This window comes from Xiphias gladius, chromosome 2 (genome assembly GCF_016859285.1).
Source record: "Xiphias gladius isolate SHS-SW01 ecotype Sanya breed wild chromosome 2, ASM1685928v1, whole genome shotgun sequence".
NCBI lineage: Eukaryota > Metazoa > Chordata > Actinopteri > Istiophoriformes > Xiphiidae > Xiphias > Xiphias gladius.
Genome location: NC_053401.1, coordinates 8124886 through 8146968, shown reverse-complemented (window position 1 = coordinate 8146968; position 22083 = coordinate 8124886). Strand labels below are relative to the sequence as shown.

At 39.9% G+C, this 22083-nt stretch overlaps 1 protein-coding gene across 3 annotated transcripts in view; it reads left to right on the top strand.

The window, feature by feature from the left end:
- Positions 1 to 22083, top strand: part of cacna2d1a (calcium channel, voltage-dependent, alpha 2/delta subunit 1a) — a 93614-nt gene that overhangs the window by 65250 nt on the left and 6281 nt on the right. The window contains exons 16-39 of one of the 3 annotated variants that reach the window (XM_040144683.1): positions 269 to 331; positions 934 to 1017; positions 1158 to 1232; positions 1937 to 2008; positions 2139 to 2210; positions 2307 to 2368; positions 3011 to 3087; positions 4943 to 4951; positions 6594 to 6602; positions 7210 to 7270; positions 7444 to 7550; positions 9424 to 9508; positions 9746 to 9808; positions 11267 to 11382; positions 12453 to 12524; positions 12933 to 13000; positions 13098 to 13136; positions 13239 to 13310; positions 15805 to 15954; positions 17142 to 17194; positions 17947 to 18002; positions 18998 to 19124; positions 19921 to 20033; positions 20797 to 20879. In XM_040144683.1, the coding sequence (XP_040000617.1) occupies positions 269 to 331; positions 934 to 1017; positions 1158 to 1232; positions 1937 to 2008; positions 2139 to 2210; positions 2307 to 2368; positions 3011 to 3087; positions 4943 to 4951; positions 6594 to 6602; positions 7210 to 7270; positions 7444 to 7550; positions 9424 to 9508; positions 9746 to 9808; positions 11267 to 11382; positions 12453 to 12524; positions 12933 to 13000; positions 13098 to 13136; positions 13239 to 13310; positions 15805 to 15954; positions 17142 to 17194; positions 17947 to 18002; positions 18998 to 19124; positions 19921 to 20033; positions 20797 to 20879 (1788 nt within the window). The remainder of the gene's footprint in view (positions 1 to 268; positions 332 to 933; positions 1018 to 1157; positions 1233 to 1936; positions 2009 to 2138; positions 2211 to 2306; positions 2369 to 3010; positions 3088 to 4942; positions 4952 to 6593; positions 6603 to 7209; positions 7271 to 7443; positions 7551 to 9423; positions 9509 to 9745; positions 9809 to 11266; positions 11383 to 12452; positions 12525 to 12932; positions 13001 to 13097; positions 13137 to 13238; positions 13311 to 15804; positions 15955 to 17141; positions 17195 to 17946; positions 18003 to 18997; positions 19125 to 19920; positions 20034 to 20796; positions 20880 to 22083) is intronic. The other 2 variants (XM_040144691.1, XM_040144698.1) reach the window with 2 other exon arrangements.

The window sequence follows — 22083 nt, the reverse complement described above, 5'->3', positions numbered from 1 at the left end:
CAGAAACGTCTCTGCCTTTTGTTATGGGAAACATATTATTTTACGCTGTTGCTATGGGTTTTTACCAGTGACCCAGTGATACTCACGGGACATGTATGGTGTCACTGTGTTATCAGTTTTATCTAATAATCGAGTGATGCACACAAAATTAGATAACACACATCAAGTATGTGTTCGGTTAATTTATGCCATGAGAAATGAGCCTGACATGATTGAATTGCTGAAACACTTGTTGTATATTTAATGTGTTGCATGTTTGATCTTTAAGGAGCTTGGCCTGGTGATCACAGGAACTCTGCCTGTCTTCAACAAGACCAACACGGGCTCAAAGGTAAGCAGAAAACCACTTTTGGATACTCATTTCATGTAGATCCTAATTGACTCCATGGGAAAATTTAAGTCTGCAGTTTCACGACACGCCATAATGTTTACCAGACCACAAAATAAACATACAGGATGAATAATCTCAATTATCTTCTCATCCTTTACTTTTATCCTCTGCTTTCTTGTGGCTCTTCCTTATGTCCTCTGTTGACGCTGAGGTCCCTCAAAACACTCCCACGTGCTTCCACAGGAAGAGAATCTAGGATGCCATAAAGCAGAAATACAAAATGAGATCAAACCTGCAGATCAGAGAGACAAATGATCCAGTAGCTAAGTGCTTCAAGATGAGTTTACATGTGTACCTTGAAACGCCCGGGGTTTACCTCCTCTATGGCTGAAAACAAGGCTGGAAATACCTTGACAGTGAGTCATGGCGGCCTGTAAATCTTTTGGGAACGACACCGACCAGATTTCTATAGAACTCCATTTCCTTGAAATCGTCCAGAATGCACGGAGGGACCTGAGTCATCCAGGAAGAACAACAGGACTCATACGTGGATCTTACAGTGACTCTTTTCTTTCTCTCTTTTTCCTGTGGTTTTCTCTCAGAAATCGCAAAACCAGCTCATCTTGGGGGTTATGGCCATTGATGTCTCCCTGGAAGATATCAAGAGACTCACACCTCGGTTTACTGTAAGAGCTCACACCACATAAATGAATCCATACACATACTAAAACGAGCCTGTTTTTACAGCCGATGTCATATTTTGTACCTGGGTTCCTCTGTCCTTCTTGTCACAGATAACTCCCTCTCCGTTTCCTTTTTCCTCTAGTTTGGACCAAATGGTTACTACTTCGCTATTGACCCCAACGGATATGTGCTGCTTCACCCTAATCTCCAGCCACTGGTAGGCCAAATCTTTCAACTATGATTTAGAGCAACCAAACACTGGCTCTTTGTGGCGACTGTTCTGTCATCTGGTAACCTTTTTTTCAACTTGTGATGTTGCTCCGAGGATCTCGTTACTTTGCCGAAATCCCTTAGGTGCACATTAGTATTGGTCAAACCGTCATCATTTGCAGCCTAAAGCCAGTTGTTACATGGTGCAAAATGTACCTTTGCAGAAAGACTCCGTAATCTTCATTGTCCAGCATATCAAAATGACATTTTAGCATCAAGTTGCTCTTTGGTGTTTGGTCTGCCGTAGCATCTCTGCTGCAGATGCGCCTGAGTTACTACACTGACTATGTTTGTATTATCATTTGGCTGACATTTCAGTTCCTTTTTTTTTTTTTCAATCATAAGGCTCCAGGATGATGTTTGTTGAAACATAGCAATATGTTTCCCATTGACCTTTTAGATATGTGCTCTTTTTGTAAATAACGCATGCACACATTGGCCACAGATGATTACAACATTCAAAAATCAGAGTTAACCAACTGTTTATAGCATAATCTGTTCCCTCTTTAAGGCTAAGAATTGTAAGTCTGTTTTTTGAAACAGATGATCAGCAACTGGGTTTTATTGCTCATTTTTCCTCCTTTGTACTCAAAGACCACAAATTTTAAATTAAAGTATGTAATCTGACTGATTGATTACATTTTCACACAGACTGCCAAGTTTCATGAACCTGTAACACTGGACTTCCTGGATGCAGAGATAGAGAATGAGATCAAAGTGGAGGTTTGGAAATTAGATTCTTTCAACTTTATGACTCCGTAAGCTCATGTCAGAATTAAAGCCTTGTGATATCTCAGCGTGGTAGGATTGATTATTCGTAACTTTTTTTTTTTTTTTTTTAATATGTCAACAGATACGAAAAAAAATGATCGATGGACTAACAGGGAATTACACAATATCTACACTGGTGAAATCCCAAGATGAGGTGATTTTTATATTGCATGGTTATGTAGCTCATGCCGAAAATAAGTACTACTTAGAAAAATTTACATCTTTACTGACCAAACTGTTGCCCTCAAAGCGCTACATTGACCAAGGTCAGAGGACGTATACCTTTGCACCAGTAAAGGGGACAGATTACAGGTAAATATCATATTTTGAATATGTGTCGTGAAGTGATATTCTATTGCATTTGTAAAGTGCCAAGTTTACCAAGCTAAATCAGATGTTGAGGAAGTCCAGATTCCTCGCACGGACATATTTTGCAAAATGTTCATCATCCGTGCATAAAAACATTTTGCTCTCACTAGGACTTCAACTGGACTGTGGTCTTCACAATTTATGTTTACTATTCGGAAAATTCAACCTACTGCTAAAAAATGCTTGGCAGGACTTTTTTTTATAAAAAAGGTCTGCAGTGGTGCTATGATTTAAGGATGTTTTTTTTTCCCCATGTTTTTCCTCCCCTTTGTTTTTTGTTTTTTTCAAAACGATATTTTTATTACGTGTTTTTGCATGGGAATTGCTTGGTTGCGCAAGATTGTGTGCGTGCAGATACAGTCTTGGACGATGAAATGTGTACTTTGTTCAACAAAGAAATTTCAACAAAATAAGGATTTAAAAAAAATTCTTGCAAAAACTTCTGAAAAATCCCCAAATAATTGCAGAACAGCAGCTTAAAGTGATACAGTATTAAGCATGAAGAGTTCAGTGCAATAATAATACAGACTATTTACATATTTTGCCATGAGATTTGTGTGTGTGTGTGTCTCCCCTCTCTCTCAGTTTGGCCTTGGTCCTTCCCGACTACAGTATGCATTACATCCGGGCCACAATCGGTGACACAATCACCCAGGCGAAATGTAAGTTCCACCCTAAATCGGTCCAATCTCTCGTGCCATTCTTAGTTTTTCCACTCAGTAACATTTCCCTTCCACTTATATAATCCGTAGACAAATGGTGCTGGGTAGAAAGTGACTGCTAATGTTGTCCAGCGACTGCTCTCAATGTAAGGCTGAGAAATGCTTGTGCCTCAGCTTATGGTTCCTATCTGTCATTTACAGCATCCCACACACATATGACATACACACCCATATACCGTGCATCTACACCACCCCCTGCATGCCCTCGCCTCTTGTGTCGCTATGGTAACACACACCCTCAGTTGTGGTGCTGTTCAAAGTTTTTTTGTCGCCAGACAGCGGGACGAGTGGCTCCAGTGTCCCCTTTCATACATACAGTACTCATCAATTCATTTAAAGCTAAATGCCTCACTCTGTGTGTGTGTGTGTGTGTGTGTGTGTGTGTGTGTGTGTGTGTGTGTGTGTGTGTGTGTGTGTGTGTGTGTTCAGGCTTGGGCTTACTGAATGGCATACATTGGATCAGAGGCACCATATGTGTAGCGCCGTCGTCTGTTTTGAGCCCTGTCTGTTCCCACTAGTAAAATATGTCATTGACTCGTAGTGTTACTCAAAGGACAGTTTTATTGTGTCTGCGTGTCTGTGTGTCTGTGTGTCTGTGCGTCTGTGTGTGTGTGTGTGTGTGTGTGTGTGTGTGTGTGTGTGTGTGTGTGTTCACTGCAGTTAAGATGGATCCATCCCTGGTTAGAGTCTGTCCGCCTGCACTCAGTAGCCGAAAGTGGGCTTCAAGGGACATTTGTGGATTTTGTGAATGCGTAGTTACTTATAGTGTTTCCATGTACTTTTTGAAGCCTATCATATGTTTTAAGAATAATTTCCTACCTTTTAGGCAGCCACCGACTACTCTTTATGTCAGAATGCTGTAATAATCAGCGGCAGAGACTTCCTTGACAATGGTGATCCATCACACGTTTCTTTGCCTTGCCTTTTTTTTTTCCAGCAGAGTATCATTAGGCGCAGTTGTGAGTAGGGACAAGTTTGAAAACTCTGTTTGGTGGTGCTCTTAAAGTTGTCCCTGCAGCTCGGATTTTTGTGTTTGCTGCAACAGCTGTGGCTATTGTCTCTCAGCTGGCTCCAAACGTTAAAATGTCAGAGCATCCTTGAACACATCAACAGCGGGAGTACATGACAAAATTTCTAAGTAAAAGACTGGAGGTGACAAAATGCATTATGAATCCAAGCGAGTTTCAAATCCCTGCAAGTGAAATTAACGGCTGCTTGAATGATGGGTAGTCAATCTAAAACTTAATGTAAGCCTTTGAAATATTGCGTGGAAAGTAAGTAAAAGCTATAAAGTGTAAAGCATACAATGGTTGTAGTTAATCGGTTAAAACATGTGAAGCCATTAGTGTGGTCCGATTAGTTTTAAGGTTTTATTAATATGTACACGCTTACGTGAACCGTGAAACGTTTTCTTCAAAGAAAACAGAGCCTATGCTTAAAAGGAAATTGTATTGGTTCCCTGGAAACTTAATTTAACCATAACCATAACCACTGCCCTGTGTAACCACAGCCCTAAATCTAACATTAACCTAAACCCAAACCCTAAAATAATCGTTTTGTCCACACATCATTAATACGCACAAACTTATCTCACCCCAAACTACCTAAAACACCCCTCGTTTCTTCCGTTGGTTGCTTACTTCTCCTTAAAGTTGAAGTAAGCAACCTTCTCTCCTTTCCTGCTCTCTTTTCCAATTCCTTGTCTCCTCTCCTCATCTGTTTTTCCTCCTCCCTCCTCCTGTTCTCCTGCCCTCCTCAACTCTTGACCATTCCTGGTGTGTTGGACCCCCTACAGCATTTTTGGGCAAGTATTCTCCTCCTGTGCTTTACCTGTTGACCCCCGTCTCCTTCTTACTCTCACACTATCAGCAGACTTTGGATGTAGCTTCACTTCTAACTTGGTTCATCAAAGTGTGGCGCTACAGACTCACAAGCACAGGAGCATTTTGTTCTCATTACCTGTTTTTCTTCATTTAGTGGCTTCTGATAAATAATGACAACTCTGCTACACCGGAGCGAGCTGGCGTCTGCTCCCAGAAGCAGCGCTTCGCATGCAATGCATGCCAACGCAGCGTGTTGCAGACAGTCTGTGTATGTCTGTGTGCGCATATATGTATCTAACCCCCCCACCTGTTCCAGTGACCCTCAGATGTGGTTTTGGCACCAACCCATTGTAGCAGGAAAAACAGAGGGCAAGATGTTTGCATTATTTAAAGGTGAAGCCATAAAGGAGGAAGCTGTGAGTCTGTACCCAAAACATGAGTCGATGCTTTTCTTTGTTTTCTTTATTTTTCTATTTTTTTTGACTCACTGTGAGTTTTACAACATTGTTAAATAACTCCTAATGAAAAACAGGTTCCCTCTTAAGATACTAACCTTCATCTCCTCTGGTTGTCCTCCTGTGTGCTTTGTCATCATTTTCATCTTGTTTGTGAGCTTTGCATCAAAAATCTTCACAGAACGTTGTTAAGCTCTGTGGTTTATCTGAAACTGAAGCCTGACTCGTGTCTGTTTTTTGTCTACTTTTTCAGAGAGTGAATATAAATGTAATTTTGAAAACACACCATGTCCGAGTTCCCATTTCTATTTGTCATGCATTTGTTAAGTTATTGCGAGTACTTGTCTTGCGTTTTTCTATGTGTGAGATTGATTCAGGCTGAAATCCATTCACAGTGTGGATGGATTGTAGGTGCATGTCGTAGGTATTTATGCAGACTCAGTTGTTCAAAAAATATAAAGAAAACTTGCAGGAATGTCATCATCGGTGCGAAAAGGCGTGCAAGACTGGAGAAAATATATGCAGTTGTCACTCCCCAAATCTCCCTGCTATCCATCATTACTAGATACGATGTTGGATTAATAAGTGTTGATTGAATCTCAAAGGAAAACCACATGGGTGCAGTTATTTCCCAATCATGACCACCAAAGAGGACGAGGAGTAGCCCATGTCGTCATGAGAAATTTTGCTGCATTGTATAATCAACTGTCAACACAATGGGCTTTGGAGAATGTCAAAGGAACGTTAAGGTTACGGGCTGTGGTTAATATTCCTCAGTTCATTCTGATGTGCCGTATTGCAATGCAAATACACCACTGAAGTGCAGTAAGTCCACAGATTCACTGTATCGCCAAAAGAATGCTAATACTAAGGCTAAAATCTCATCTAAGTCACGACTTTAAACACTTCTGACCACATTTTAAGCCGCTCTTTGTGTTCTTCATCAAAACTGTCTACATTTACATCCAAAGGCCTAAAACCTTTTGTTTGGAATGCAATATTTCTATTCAGGACTCGCTCTGTGAATAAAATATTGTGTCACCTTTGACCCCTGTGGTTTTACCCTGTCTCTTTTTTCCCTGTCTTTTCCCTCTCGTCTTTAACCTCCCTGGGGACTGATTCTCTTGTTCGCTCACTTTCTCTCTGCTGGGATTTTTTTCCACTCCAGGGAAAAATGGCAAGTATTTTTTTTCCTTAACTTTCATCTCCCTCCTCCTGTTCTTGAGCCTTGTCGGTTCCTTTACCGAGCATGTCTGGCCAAGTCTATTCTGATCCTTCTTATTTATACCTGGTTTGTGAAAGTCTGTATTCTTCATAGAGTCACATATCTGTGAAATGTAAAACTCTCCACAACTTTAGCTTCAGTTAGTCCATTTTTATCAGTTATATGGTAAAAGCAGTGTTTGGGTTTGTAAGTTTCCTATTTTGTCTTTGTGAGTACCAACCCCTTGCTTTACAAAGCTCCCTTGAATTTTAACTAAATAAATTAAAACTTAGGACTTTAAGCGTAAGAATGAAGCAGGATCGATGCGATGTTAAATATATGGAGCTTATGGCATTAATATTTTTCTGCTCAGTCCTGCCTAGAGATGAAATCTCATTTCACTTTTTTGGTCCCTGTAAGAGATCTCTTTACTGCACTGTTAAATACTCAACAGGTGTTACACTCTGCTCAATGGAGCACAATCTCATCTGTATACAATGATTCTTTCAGCTTCATATTAAACTGTCTAATATTGACCTGTGTGAGAGGGAAACTCATAATACTTTGTACCTTTCACTAGTTTCTGAAAGCCTGCTCGCAGACAAGTTTGATGAATATGGCTATACATTTATCGCACCGAGGTAAGATGGCATGTAGTTTATTAGAATTACATTTTCCGAATGATTTGAAAAAGATGCTTCTTTTACTTGTAACATGACGACCATGACGAATCATAGAGGCAGATTTCAATCCTGTGGTTCCCTTTTTTTTCTTCTTACATTAGTTCACTATAAAGTTCTTTTGTTTCCCGCAGAGTGTATTGTAAGGACTTAAAGCCACCGGACAAGAATAAAAACAACACAGAGTTCCTCATGGAGTTCAACAATTACATTGACACAAAGACTCCAAACAACCCCATGTGTGAGTATCAAAACTTGAAGAAGTGTTCTCTGAAATACCTCTTTCCACCTTACATACTCCTGGTGCCATCAACTATGACTTATTCGTTGAGAATCAAAGCTTCTATACCGGTTGTTATTGTACACTACAGCACACTTGGACATCAATCTTACCACAGACCCCAATTTACATCTGAAAGAGCTGCTTAGCTTTACAGTATTTGCTATATGTATATTTGAATGAATCTGAGCCATCTGGTTTGGCATTAAGGTGTGCATTCAACATTTAATGGAAGAGCGCCAACCGAAACATATTCCCAGAGGTCTCTCTTTCCAGTGAAATACAGGTCTGGCTGGATGGTTTGGTGTGCATGACCAGGCAAAGCTTTGTAATGTGGAACCCCTGAGTTCGTGTTACCCATTTGATGCTAACTCTAAAAGTCTGACCATCACACGCCTGAGTGCACATGTGTGAGGTACGTCGGCTTAGATGTGACACACACGGGCTCGCACACACACAATATTCACCAGTAATATTCCTTCCACACCCCACCTATAGCCGCTCGACCTCATCCAATTACCGTGTGTTTGTGAGAAAGAGCAGGACATGTCAAGCCAAGAGCACGAGCGGAGCAATAAAACACAAATCGGGGCCAGTGGACCTTCTCCCAAACATCTGACCAACGCATTAACATCCTTGCTATTTCTTGCATACACTCATTGATATGCATCACTCGCTTTTTTTTGCCTGTTGAGTAAAACAAAATGTCCCCAGATATTTATAAAGGGCTCCTTTATTGTGTCCCATAGTATAATTTGATGGTTTGAATTTAAGAACTGACTTCAAACATCTTAACATGATCAATCCAATAAAACTTTTCACCCAATTGAAATATTTCTTTCAGCATTATTAGCTGCTAGTTTAATGGAGTCCATAGGGAGCACAGAGAGAGAGAGAGAGAGAGGAGTATGGCCCATGTTGACCATTGGCAGCTTGAGTTTTGTTACATGCTTTACTTGGTCAAGCCACTGCAGTGGCGAAAAAGTTGAAGTACATTAAGAATTCCTGGGCTGCCTTCAATAAAGGATCCCTAATGAAAACCACTGCACAAGGAGGAAAGGTGGGGTAGGGGGGAAAATAAAGTGTTACACCAGCTGTTTTCTCTGATGTGTTTGGTGTGTCATAAAGGTTGGAGGAGGTGGTAGGGGTGTATTGACGAGCCTCAATGTTAATGGACTGAAGCAGGTCGTCGGAGGGTTCAAAGAGGCAGGCACGGCCCAAAAAACGGGCAAGCAGCTTTATCGCCTGTTATGTTTGTCATGTGGTCTCATAGGATGTCTCGGAAAATAATTTGTTACACCTATATCAACCCACCACCTACACCTTGACAGCATCAGGCACATTTATTTATTAGTTTTTTGTGAGATTTTGTGAAATTAAATGCATATTTGATTGTTTCAGTTGTTTCACAAGACAATTTTGAGATATAACCTTGTCTTCACAGACTAACCTTCATTCAAAAAAAAAAAAAATTCATCTCTCTGTTGTACTAAATTTTAAATTCATTTTGGATGCCTAAAATGTTTTTTGGTTACCTTTCCTTCCTTCTCTCTTTTTTCTCACATTATTATTTGTTCTCTGTTTGCTATTGATGCATTTATATTACATTTTCTGGCACATCCCTGTTATTCAGACCTTTCAGGCTAGTAGGTCCACAACAATAAAAATGACAAGATCGTCTTACAAAGATGAAACACTTTGAGAGCTGATGTCTGACAGATCTAAGACCAAACCTTTAAATAATCCCTCAAAAATTTCTGATCAGTCAGCAGGCACATAAATGGTTTTCAAACATAACATGTTGAAGTTCAAGTGAAACTGTTTCACTGTTTAGGTAATGTGGAGCTAGTGAATCGATTGCTCCTGGATGCTGGCATCACCTCGGATCTGATCAAGCTTTGGAAACAAAACGAGTTGCAGTAAGTGAAGCACCAATGTTTTGCCTACTTTATCATCTGTGCATTTTCGTGATTCAAGCAAAACTGAACTGAACTGTGGTTTGTTACTTGGTATTTGGTAATGAATGTCCAAGTGGAAAAATTGAACACAGATGGTCCAAGTATTTTAGCATCACCAGTAAATGTCATGCAGGCATAAAGCACATTCCAGATTTTTGTAACTATATGTTTTATAGCTTTATCTTCCCTGCTTGTCAGGCTTGGTGTCTTGGCCAGATTTGTTGCCACTGATGGAGGAATCACACGGGTCTACCCCAAAAGGTGCGTGTCTAGTGATGCGAGAGGGGACTTGATTTAGTTGCATGGGAAGGAGTAGATAATGTGTTTGGAATTATCTGATAAGGAATAATGATGTGGTCTGCTAAAAAAAAGCTGCAGCTTAAACATAAAATGCTGTATGTTTTATAAGTAATGATATAAAACCAGATCTTCTGAATTTTTAACAGTCATCCATCAATCCACTGTTGCTTGTCAGTGTCTGGGTCATGGGGGTACAGGCTAAGCAAAGCAGCCTGTAGGCCCTTATCCCTATGTCCCTAGCTACTTATTCCAGTTCTTACAGGGTGATCCCAAGGCTTTTCCGGGCCAAATGGGATATACAGTGTAATCCCTCCAGTAAATTCTGGACCTGCACTGGGGTATCCTCCTAGTGGGATTTGATGGCAAGGAGGCACTCAATGGGCATTCTAATCAGATCATAACACCTAATCAGCTGTTTCTTTTCAATGTGAAGGAGCAGTGGCTACTCCAAACTTCCTCCAGATGTCCAAACTTCTCACCCCTAAGGGTGAGCTTAGACACCCCAAATTAGTACTCAGTCACCACCCAAAGCTTCTGACCATAGGTGAGGGTTGGAACGTAGATTGCATCCCTCTTCTCCATGACAGTTGGCAACTACCTGTGGTTTGATTAAAGGGGGCTATTTTAGGGATGTAATGAATGATTTTGAAGGTATGGCAGGAATAAAAGATAATGTTTAAGTCTTAATTTTTTGAGTTTTAGGAGATATTACAGATGTCAAGGACGCATTTGACAACAAAGCGTTATCGGCCTTGGGAGGAACAAGATGTAAGATTTTTTTATTTGCAGTCAGAAGCAGGAGGTTAGGCTAGGACTTTGAGTTTATGAGCAGTGTTCAATTTGGGACATTCAGATGGAGATTCAAATAAGTATATCATCTGCAGAAAAATGTACTTCAGCATTATGTTAACAGAGGATATTGGAAAGCGGAAGCTTGTATATGGAAAGCACATTGGACCCAATACAGATCCTTGTGTAACCCAGAGGAGAGCTTACAAGTCAGAGATGTCATTCTTGTGAATTAGTGAGTTCCAATTTAAAATTGACCACTGCACCACTGAAATTCATAACCAGTCCCGACGATACAGTTTCATGTGGATTCAAAAGAATGTCACAGTTAGTTAATCCATGGAAGACCACAGTCAACAGCCTTTACCAGGCTGTTAACTTGCTTAGGGGCTCGAACATGGTTGAACTGCAACACATCTTTCAAGTACTGTATGACTGAGAGAAAATGGTGATTGGAAATGAGTCTATAATTACTAAAGGTATCTAAGATGTAGTATGTTTTCTCAAAAACTGGTTTGATAATTGCATCATTTTGCGTGTGTGCGTGCGTGCGTGTGTGTGTGTGTGTGTGTGTGCGTGCGTGCGTGCGTGCGTGCGTGTTTGCGTTTTTTGTATAAATGCATTTGACAGTGCTGGGCAGTACTGGAGAGAAGAAGCAGAGACATATGAGTCAAGTTTCTATAAGCGAAATTTGGACAATGATCTGTACATCTTTACTCCAACACCCTACCTCAACAAAGAGAACAGTGAGTAACAGCTACAAACGTACACACTAAACTCTCAAGAGAGCCTCAGTTCTTCGTGGTATGGATTCCACAAGATGCTTGAAACATTTCTTTGAGATTCTACTCTAAATTGATTTGACTGCATTACATCATTTCTGTAGATTTGTCAGCTCTACATTAATGCTGCCAATGTCCTGTTCTACCACATCCTAAAGGTGTTCTGCTGGATTCAGATCTGGTGCCTGGGGAGGCCATTGAAGTACACTGAACTTATTGTCATTTTCATGAAACCAGTTTTGCTTTGTGACATTTTACTGTGTGCATTATCACGCTGTGAAGAGCCGTTAGAAGATGGTAAATTGTGGCCATAAAGGGATGCACATGATCAGCAACAATACTCAGATAGGCTGTGGCATTCATATGATGATTGTTTGGTGTTAAAGGGTCCAAAGTGTGCCATGAAAACATTCCCCCCACCAATCCACTACCACCAGCCTGGTCTGTTGACACAAGGCAGGTTGGGTCCATGGATTCATACAGTTGCTGTTGAGTGTCCGGTTTTGGTGAGCCTGTGCCCACTGCAGCGTCAGATTTCTGTTCTTGGCTGACAGGAGTGGAGCCCGACATGGTCTTCTACTGCTGTAGCCCATCCGTGCTGCACATTCTCGGATGCTTTTCTGTTCACAACTTTTGTAAAAAGTGGTTATCAGTGTTATTGTAGCCTTTCTGTCAGCTCCAACGAGTCTGGCCGTTCCCTTCTGACCTCTCTCATTAACTAGGCATTTCCGTCCACAGTACTGCCGCTCACTTGATTTTTTTTGTTTTTGTTTGCTTTGTTTTTTGCACCATTCTGAGTATAAACTCTCAAGACTGTTGTCATGTAAATCCCCGGAGATCAGCAGTTTCAGAAACTAACTCAAGCCAGCCCATTGGCACCAACAGTCATGCCAAGGTCACAGTCACTGAAATCACATTTTCCCCCATTCTGATGTTTGAGATGAACATTAACTGAAGCTCCTGACCTGTATCTGCACGATTTTATGTCGTGTGCGTCTCTATATACAATGATTCCGTTGTCCTTCTTCTTGCAGCAAGTGATGACTCAGTCCTGGTGAGCAGAGCAGTAAACCTCAATGTTGGTGGTATCATACTTAAACCAGCTGGTAAGGACACACACTTACACACAAAGAGAAAGAGGGGCATGTATTTACACATTTATACTCATCATTTTTCAAGTCGACTCTCCCTCTGCCACTTACAAGTAAAACACACAAACTTAAAGCTATGTGTCTTATTCACACACCTACATTTGCAACCCTTTCGCTTCAAACATATTCATGCCTCTGTTTCTTCTGACACACTCGCAGGCTCTTATTTAAAGACTCTGACTGCTCATTTGTCTATTTCCCCCCTCCCTCTGACACATACACACAAACACACACAAACCACACATCAGGTTGTCTAGTCTCCTTTGATCCTTGGCCAAGTTTGCATTTTCTGAGTTCAGAGAGTAAAGTTGACGTAGAGGTCCAACATGATCTAGGATGTCTGGCTTTTGTGTTTTATCCCAGTGGTCGGCGTGAAGTTGGACATCAGTGCCTGGATGGCGAGATTCATCAACACCACACAGAGGATGAATGTGAGTATATTCTGTCTGTACGACACTAATGCGCGTTGACACACACTTGATCCAGACTATGGCTTTCATCGCTCTATCTGCTCTATTGTGTTTCCAGTGCAATGACGAGATCTGTGGCTGTCAGAGAAATGATGTGGTAAGAGAAGTTTAATTGCATATTTTCATATTTTGAGCTGTTATTTATGGGTAAGAGTCATGAGAATGCCACAACGGTTTAATCATCTTTATGTGATTCCAGTATGTAGACTGTGTCATTCTGGATGATGGGGGCTTCCTGGTGATGTCCAATCGAGATGAATATATTGATCAGGTGGGCCGCTGCATTTTGCTCTCACTCACAAAACTATAGACCAAGGCAGTAAGATGTGATTCTGCATTGTCAAAAAATTCATAAAATATCACTGGTGCATCAGTACCATTTTATAATTAGGCACACATTAGAAAGGGCTAACAAGTTTTAACTAATGAAGTAAATCATTTACTAGTGCTTTATAGATCAGTTTTAAGTAATTAAAAGGACACATTTTTTGAAAAATTCCATTGGCTTGTTTTAATCCTTTTAATTTGGTAATAATGAAACTATACATTTTGGTAATCTATTAATAAATGCTTGTTGGTTTCTCACTTTTTAATTAACCATAAGGCCAGCAGTTATAAATGTTAATAAGTAATTAATAAAGGGTTTTTGATTAAGATTATCAGGTCTGAGGTTTTTAATAAATAGATTTTGGTTAAGATCATTGGCAGCCCTTTTCTGAAAATTAGTGCTCAAACCCAAACATTCTGTCATTAATGGATGCTAATAATCTTTGCCAAATTTCCAGAAATTTGGAAATTAAGGATTAATTATCTCTTTATGGAAAGATGTTCCATGCAATTATTCTGTGGTTCTCATATTCATATTTTAGGACATTTTAGGACAATATATTGATTTAATTATACTGTATCAATATTGTGGGATATCAAATCCGGGTTTTCTGTAAAAACATAAAAACTTTTTTTTCCAGCAAGAAAAATGACAGGAACACGTATGACAAGAAAAAAAGTTGACTCAGGGTTTACTCACTAGCTTTTTTCAGAGCTTTCATCCAAATCTCACAGTTTTCATCAGCAGATGGAGGCTGCCAGTTTATACAGTTTTGATTAATGCACTGAAATCAGCTATAAATTCTTCATTCCCTAAATGAGGCCCACTTTGTCCCTAAAGGTTCAAACTTGCAGCAATAAACCTGTTGTGAACTTACGATCAACCATAACAATCCAAACAAAAAAATAAACCAATGAAGCCTCTCAAACACAATCTGACCCATCTTTTCCAATTACTGAAAGATACATGCACAAACACATACAGTTTACAGTGAGCACGCTCATTTCTCCCCACTCCCTGTTGCACTATCCTAAAAGCAAAGAGCAGGCCCCTGCTGTTGTCTGAATAAATGTTTTTTCACTGGGCCTCGGCCCCTTCCTAATCAGGGCTGGGTGTGCGCTGGATAAATCAGTCGCCCTCTGAAGTTTGGCAGCAGCACTAAAACCCAGGGACCTGAGGCCTTGTTTGGAAAAGGCTCTGTGCCCTCAATCATATTTCCTACAGGAGCAAAGTTTCTTTCCTTCTGTAAGCTTCTCGCTTACTCTCCCTCTGTGTGTCTTTCTCTTTCCAGCTCGTTCCTTTTCTTTCGGCAAAACCTCCGGGGAGTCTGCAGCCAACAGGGTTGTGACTGTTAATTCATTATTTGTGTTATTGCACAGGGGAAGGAGAGGAGGCTTCCTTACCTTATAGTTTGGAAGATTTATATATCCTTTGGCTGTTAGACTAAAAAGGAATGGATATGTGGAGGATGGCTTGTTAGCGGTGACCTTACAAAGTGGAAGGAAAGGGATCGTTTGCATTTCCTCATGCACACACACATTCATTCAAGCACACGCACAACTCCACATCTTTCAGCACACACATGCCTATATGATTGGTATTAAATTTACATAATCCCACCTGGATACTCAAGTACTTGGACACTCCCGTGCACATGGTCAAGTCACACTTCTGAGATGCCAAAACAAACTACTTCCTCTAAGTATAAATTTATAGTTGCCGGGTGGACTTTGTTAATAAGATTAAAATGGAGTCCATCATCCTGGTTTGAGGGAGATTTACTGTGTGTTTGTCTATAAATTTACTGTTAACATTTTCTGCGCATGTTTACACATTCTTGACTGTCTTGTACATGTGTTTTACACAGATTTAACTGTCGCAAGCTGAAAGTATATAAATGTTTAAGAACTCTGTAAATGAGAAATATTGAGGAAACCCTCAGTCAGTGACACATACAATATGCATTTTAAAGGCTTCTGCTCACACAGAGAGTTCAAACATTTTTCAGTGGACCCTTGTTACTGAAATCATTTCCTCTATGAAGCTGTGAGGTCACATGCTGGTAGTCTGGTGTAATAGTGGATGAAGGATTGGTGTACATTCATGTGTGTTTAAAAGGTACCATTTGTGTTAATGAAGTCTGGTATGATTACCTTTGTAGGGATTCTTGCCTGTATTTGACTGCAAGAATGAGAGAGATATAGTTAGTTCCTACTTTTATTGTGGGTCATCTTATACAATTTTAGTCCTCTGAACAACAAACTGTTTTTAGCCGCCTGTAAGTATTTTTGCAGGCAAAAACTAAAGTTTACACTCCTTTTGGCCATAAAATCTATGTTCCAAATGTGGCGTTTGCCTGAACCAGGCTACAAAAATGGTGCAAAAGAATTAATTTTACATTTTCTACTTCTTTCTTCATCCTTCCTCTTACCATTAGATCGGAGGTTTCTTTGGTATTATCGATCCCGTCCTCATGAGAAGCCTGAACGACTCCCTGTTCACCTTTAAGCAGACCTTCGACTACCAGTCGCTCTGTGACCCCAAGAAAGAGAGCAAGGCGGCTGCAGGGCTGCGATCTGTCTATGTGGTGAGTTACATAAGCCAGAGATCATACATGCACAACCCCTCCTCCACACACACACACACACACACACACATATGTGCCCATTTGCGAATGCCCACACTTACATGTTCACACATATTGATATCCATACATTTACATTTACTCATTTCCCTGCATGAGCACACGGACAGATGCAAGTACACATGCAGCCATTTTTAGTCATAACTGCTCCCTCACACACTTCCAAATGGTCACACACACACACACACACACATGCATGCACACACACAAACCATCACTCACCAGGGAACCATAAATCTGTATAGAGCAGATGAGAAGGGAAGCAGAGGGTATGGTGAAAGTCTTATAGTGGGAGTTGCAGTAACAGTAACAGGATTAGTTGGTCTGGCGTGCTTGGCCAACACACCAAGTGATGTAGAAAGGGGCACTGTTTTTCATCACTTACAAAACATACAACTTACAGTGAAATGATGACAAATTGGCCGAAGACATTACTCCGATACTGGCTTATTTGTCTTAGATCCTGAAAGGTTTACATTACAGGTAGCGCAAGGTAGAGGTAAGAACCTGATACCAGTGAAAGAGATTCATATTTATACTATAGGTATTTACAGTTGCAAACAATTCCCCTCACTAATAGACAAATGAAACCACATAGTTTCCCAACTTGGGCCATAAATGTGTACAACATGCTCAAATGGCCAAGGTGAGATGAAAGATGCAGATATATTCTGATCAAAGACACTGTCAACAGCCAGTGATCCCTCTAACACGGTTAGTTAAGACTCCTTGATGACTCAACACACCATCAACTGAAGAGAAAGGATTCAGCGCTGATTCACCAAAACAAGGCCCTCGCATGCTAAGCATAATCAAAGCAACATGTCGGGCCTTTTATTTAAACCGTGTGCTACTTTGTTTTCTTACTGGCTCTTTGTTTACATATTTATGCTCACATCTGTTAAGGAGGATTGTGTTCTAATATCCTCTGAGGGGGAAGAAAAGAAAATCTCTGGCTGGACCTTTTTGGTCCTTGCGACTGGCAAAACTGGACCGTCTGCAGCCACTGTAAACACAAGCAGGATGTTCAGATTGACTCAGCCATTTTACAGTGATATCTTTGATGATTCATTATAGACATCATTTTGTCCCCTTCTGATATTCATCTTCATTTTGTCTGTCCCTCTCAGCCCACAATAGCAGATATTTTGAATTTAGGATGGTGGGCGACAGCTGCAGCCTGGTGAGTCCTTTTCTTCTGAACTTTTTCCAATATTGTGGGCATTAGTGTCACACCATTTTTAAAAAAAATGACAGTTATAATGACATATAATGACAATTATACAGTATAAAAGCCAGAAATGTAAGTCCTTAACCTCAGATCTTATGGAAAGCAGACGAGGATTTGTTCCTCCAAAATGGACATATAGCATCTGTTTAAAAGCTGAATTGCTCCCAAGACAGTCAACATTCCACAAAATCTTCTCTTGATTTATGCGCTGTCTCTATATCTTGATGTCATTAACAGCTTGTTTTACAATATGTCTAATAAAAATGGATTTTGGGGTCACAGACAATGTGTCCATATTCAGAATTAAGTCAAACCATACAATTAAACATTTTTAATAGAATACTTTTTGGTCTTTAGGTCTACAGCATGTTTTTAAGATTTTATTCACATTAGCATTTACCCAGATGTTTCATTACCTCCACCAATGATGTTATGTTTTCACCTGTGTACGCAGAATTACTGAGCCAATTTGCACCAAACTTGGTGGAGGGATGGGACATGGGCCAGGAAAGAGCCCATTAAATTTTAGAGCAGATCCGGATCATTTACTATGAATTTCAATTTTTTTTCTTTGAAGTCTGGTGTATGTTGTTTGACATTGGCCTTGGTGGCGGTATGAGCTCTACTGAGTGCCATTGTACTTCTAATTACGTTCCGATGAATCCAGCCATTTTTTAATCCTTGGGGTTTGTTTTTACTCTTAGGTCAATACTTCAACAGATAGTGGTCAGCATCACATTCCCCAATTTCCTGCACGCAGGTGAGTTCCCATCAATTGAGAAGCCTCTTTTCCAAGAGAAAAGAAAGCTTTTAGTAAGTTTTTTTGCAACATTGACCTAGCTCTGGGCAGTCCAAGTGGTCTCAATATGGAAATGCTACAGATGACAGTGCTGACAGAGATTTTTAAAGCTGTACTCAGTATATTTATATTATTAATGGCTCAGGTGACTGTGTAATGTGAAAGGCATCAGTGTTACTGCGAATATACAGAGAATTTATAACCAAAGCTTCCCTTCTGCTTTACTGAGCCTTTTAGCATCTTTTAGCTCAATGTTTTGTTATTATGGCCTCCAATTTAACTGTTTTGGTTCACTCTCACCATGTTTTTAAAGCAAAGTTCCACTAGAAGTAGGCAGCTGTTTTTAACAAAAAAAAAAAAAAAGGTCTCATAAACCCACTTTACTACTTGCCTAGCATAAACAGTAAACAGAGTTAACAACTAGCAAGCGGAAATTGTGGAGCATATAGCAGGTAAAGAGTCAGATATTTCCCACAGGAGTCGGAGGAGACTAAAACACAGCTAAAAGAAGAGTGAATATTGAAATTTGTCAGAAACATTACTCCAAATGAATGATAATGTTGCTCTGTGTCTGCTGGATATGTAAATAGGCAACTGTTTGCTAACATGTTTATTATATAAACTTTATAAGGTGATGATATGTCTATGTTCTGTTTATAGCTTGTTATTCTGAGCCCAAGTGGTTAAAAATAATTTGATACTACTTTAAGTTGATATAGTTTTACTCAAGCCAGCCATCCTCTGCCAAATCACCTAGCAAGAAAGTATCCCTTAAAAATGTTTAACTTTAATGTTTTTAATGTTTGAGTCCTATGTCAGATACTGACATACTTTGAGTCCTATGTCAGATACTGTATATATATACATATGTGTGTATATATATGTGTGTGTATATATATATATATATATATACAGCATATGTGTTTTGACGTAATTAATCACGTGTCCCTCTACAGCTGAAATGGATGATGAAGTGTCAGATGCCATGCTTAAAGAGGTCTGCATCACCAAGCAAACTCAATATTACTTTATGAACAACAACCTGTCTTTCAGAGGCACAGTCGACTGTGAAAACTGCTCCAGGTAAAAGCTACATAACCAGCTTTAATCCAAGCACATACTGTTCATACACACTCCCAGAGTATAGTTAAGGTCCAAACTTCCCTTACCTGCAGCGATACGTTTGCATCCATGAGACACAAATGAAGTCCCAAAGGTGGCACTCAGAGGGGGCTGTAAAAATTCACATGCCATGAAGGTGACGTCAAGCCACTAGTGTGGACCACCATCTTGGCACGTTCGTGTGTGTGACTGCACTTGTGTGTGTACGTACGCCGTTTTAAGGCCCCCTCGTGCCGGCTAATGGAGTGCTTGCCTGCATGCCGTGCTGCGTTCCTGCACATTAGCCGCACACACGTTTCTTTTTAACGACCACCATAAAAAAAGCAGAGAAAATCATTTGTGCACCAGCGACATGTGGGTTTCGGCAAAGGTCTTTGACGACAGTGGGTTGGCACAGCAGGTTTTTGTCCCCTTAGGAATAAAAGGAGTTAGGGAACTTGATTTAGCGATCCACAGTGTGCTTTTCATTGTGTTTGCAGGTCGGGGGTTGTGTTAAAGATTAAAGGGTTTCTAGAGTGTTGCTTAGTAAGGTATGAGGAATAATTACTGTCTACTTCAGCAGCTCCTCAGTGAAAAAGATATTACAGTAACAGACTAGAATCGGTGTCCTCCATTTATTGCTTTCTGGTTAAATCTTCAACTTCCTGCATCTTTTGGTGAGCATGTTTCAATGAAATTTTATCTGCATCTTTTCCTGGACTCATGCCAATGTGTCAACAACTGCTCTTGTGTCTCTTGTGTGTCTGCTTCCTTCCAGGCTCTACCACGCTGAAAAGCTGCCCAAGACGAACCTGGTCTTTATCATTGCTGATGCAAAACTCACCTGCTCGTCCTGTGACGCCACCCTGATGAAACAGGAGGAAGAGCAGTGTATCCTTTTACCTAACACAGCTATCATCTGGCAGAGAACATGTTCATTTGATCCATTGAACAGATGTTTAAAAAGTTTGTGTTTTCGACGAGATAAACATGAACAGACGCCGATTATGACATGATATTTTTTCCACTGACTGTTGAAAGGAAAGTTGCAGTAAATAATAGAATGTTCCTCTTCAAAGCTTCTGTAAAAGGGTTGTTTTCCATCATTCATAATTCTCACTACTCACTTTTTTCCGTCATTTGCCTCTCCCAAAGCATATAGTAAAAATAATGAGTGAGCAAAATTTTGCCTGGAATCCAGATGTGTATGCGTTGGGTTTCTCTATGTGTCTGTATGGCAGATGATAGTGTGGGATAATTCTGCTGAATAGTTTACAAACAAATCTATGACAGTCTCACAAGTACACAGGGCTGTCATCAATTTAGATTCAGCCTCTTGGAGAGTACAAATGCTCGAACATGACTGCCACATCATTGAGGTATTTAGAAATGTGCTCAAAGAAAGCGACAACTTGGTTCATACTTTAATAGTCCTTCCACAATTAAACTGAATCTGCTTGATTTTGGTAGTAATGTAATGGTTACTAGTGATTTTTCACAGTAATCAAAATTATATATATATATTTATATATGATAATTTTCCACGTATTAATCAGAGTTAATTGTCTTATGAAAAAAAAAAAAATTCGTTGCTGCTATTATTAATACAGAATCACTTAGAAACTGTGTCATGTCCCTGACTTTACTCCTCCAGCTGACGGTCCTAATCCCTGTGAACTGGCTCAAAGTCCTCGGTACAGGAAAGGGCCTGCAGTCTGTTTTGATAACAATGAACATGTAAGATGCCCTCATCAGACTTGGACTGCTTCGAGTAAAGAACAAGTTGAACTGCACAAATTTGTTGATGAGGGTGCTCCGTGTTGGGTTTCATGTATAATATTGCCAATTTATTATTCTCAGAAGAATCAAAGAAGTTTTCAAAAAATCCAGCCTGAAATCGGAAAAGCCTTTCAAATTAAAGTGTGTGCCCTGAGGCTACTGTTTGGTTTTCACAGCTAAAATCATTTCAGTCGATGCCAAGGAAAATTTAGGCTTGGTTACAGTTTACAGGACAGGGCTTAAATTAGTTTGGCTACTTATATCACCGCCAGAACTATTATAATCCTCTGTAAACCTGAACCTGACATTTATTTTAAATACTCAGAGGTAGGCCTGGCCAATAAACCAAATTTACTACATCAGTAGTTAACCATATCACATTATCTGAATCCGATATAACTAAACCTGCATTAACTGATTTTTTTTTGGCAACCAGGGGGCAGTGAAACAAGCTGAAAAAACAACAGTGACATATTTATCTCTGCAACGCAATACATAGACGTCTTCGACAGAACATCAAAATTATTTCTTCTCATTCTGTTGATAATCTTGGTTAATTTGTGAATGTTTTAGAGTAAAATACTTACATATTGCCCCTTTATGGTTATCAAAGTAAATGTGAGAATTTATTGTCGTATACATTTTCATTTATATTATCTAGCCGTACGCCTAAAGTGCCTGATGATATATCGTGATCTACCTGAAGAGGTAGCAACAGCAACATATTAGGGACCAATAAAAAACCAGAGACCAGAGGGATTTCACTCCGGTTTAAAAAAAACCTTTGTCTCCCTGGCCAGAGACCAAAATCCGTAAGCTGCTCTTCTGATATGGAAACAATATATTAGTGAAGAAATCCTACCCATGGCACCTTTCCATCACTAATATCTTTACATGGTGCATGTCGTTTCTTTTTTTCATTTCTTTGCAATCCCTCCAAAAGCTGTATTTGCACAGATTTCTCACGCAAAGACAAACAGTCGGTTGTTACTCAACTTATGAATAACTAAGCAAAACAAACATTTTTATGAGAAGCACAGAATCTCTGTGTGTGAAACATCTGTGCTTGGATGCTCTGTTTGTTTTCATTCTATAGTCTTTTTCCAATCGCAGAGTTTTTCAGTCTTACTAATTAATTTTTACGCTTGCACTGTCTTGCTCA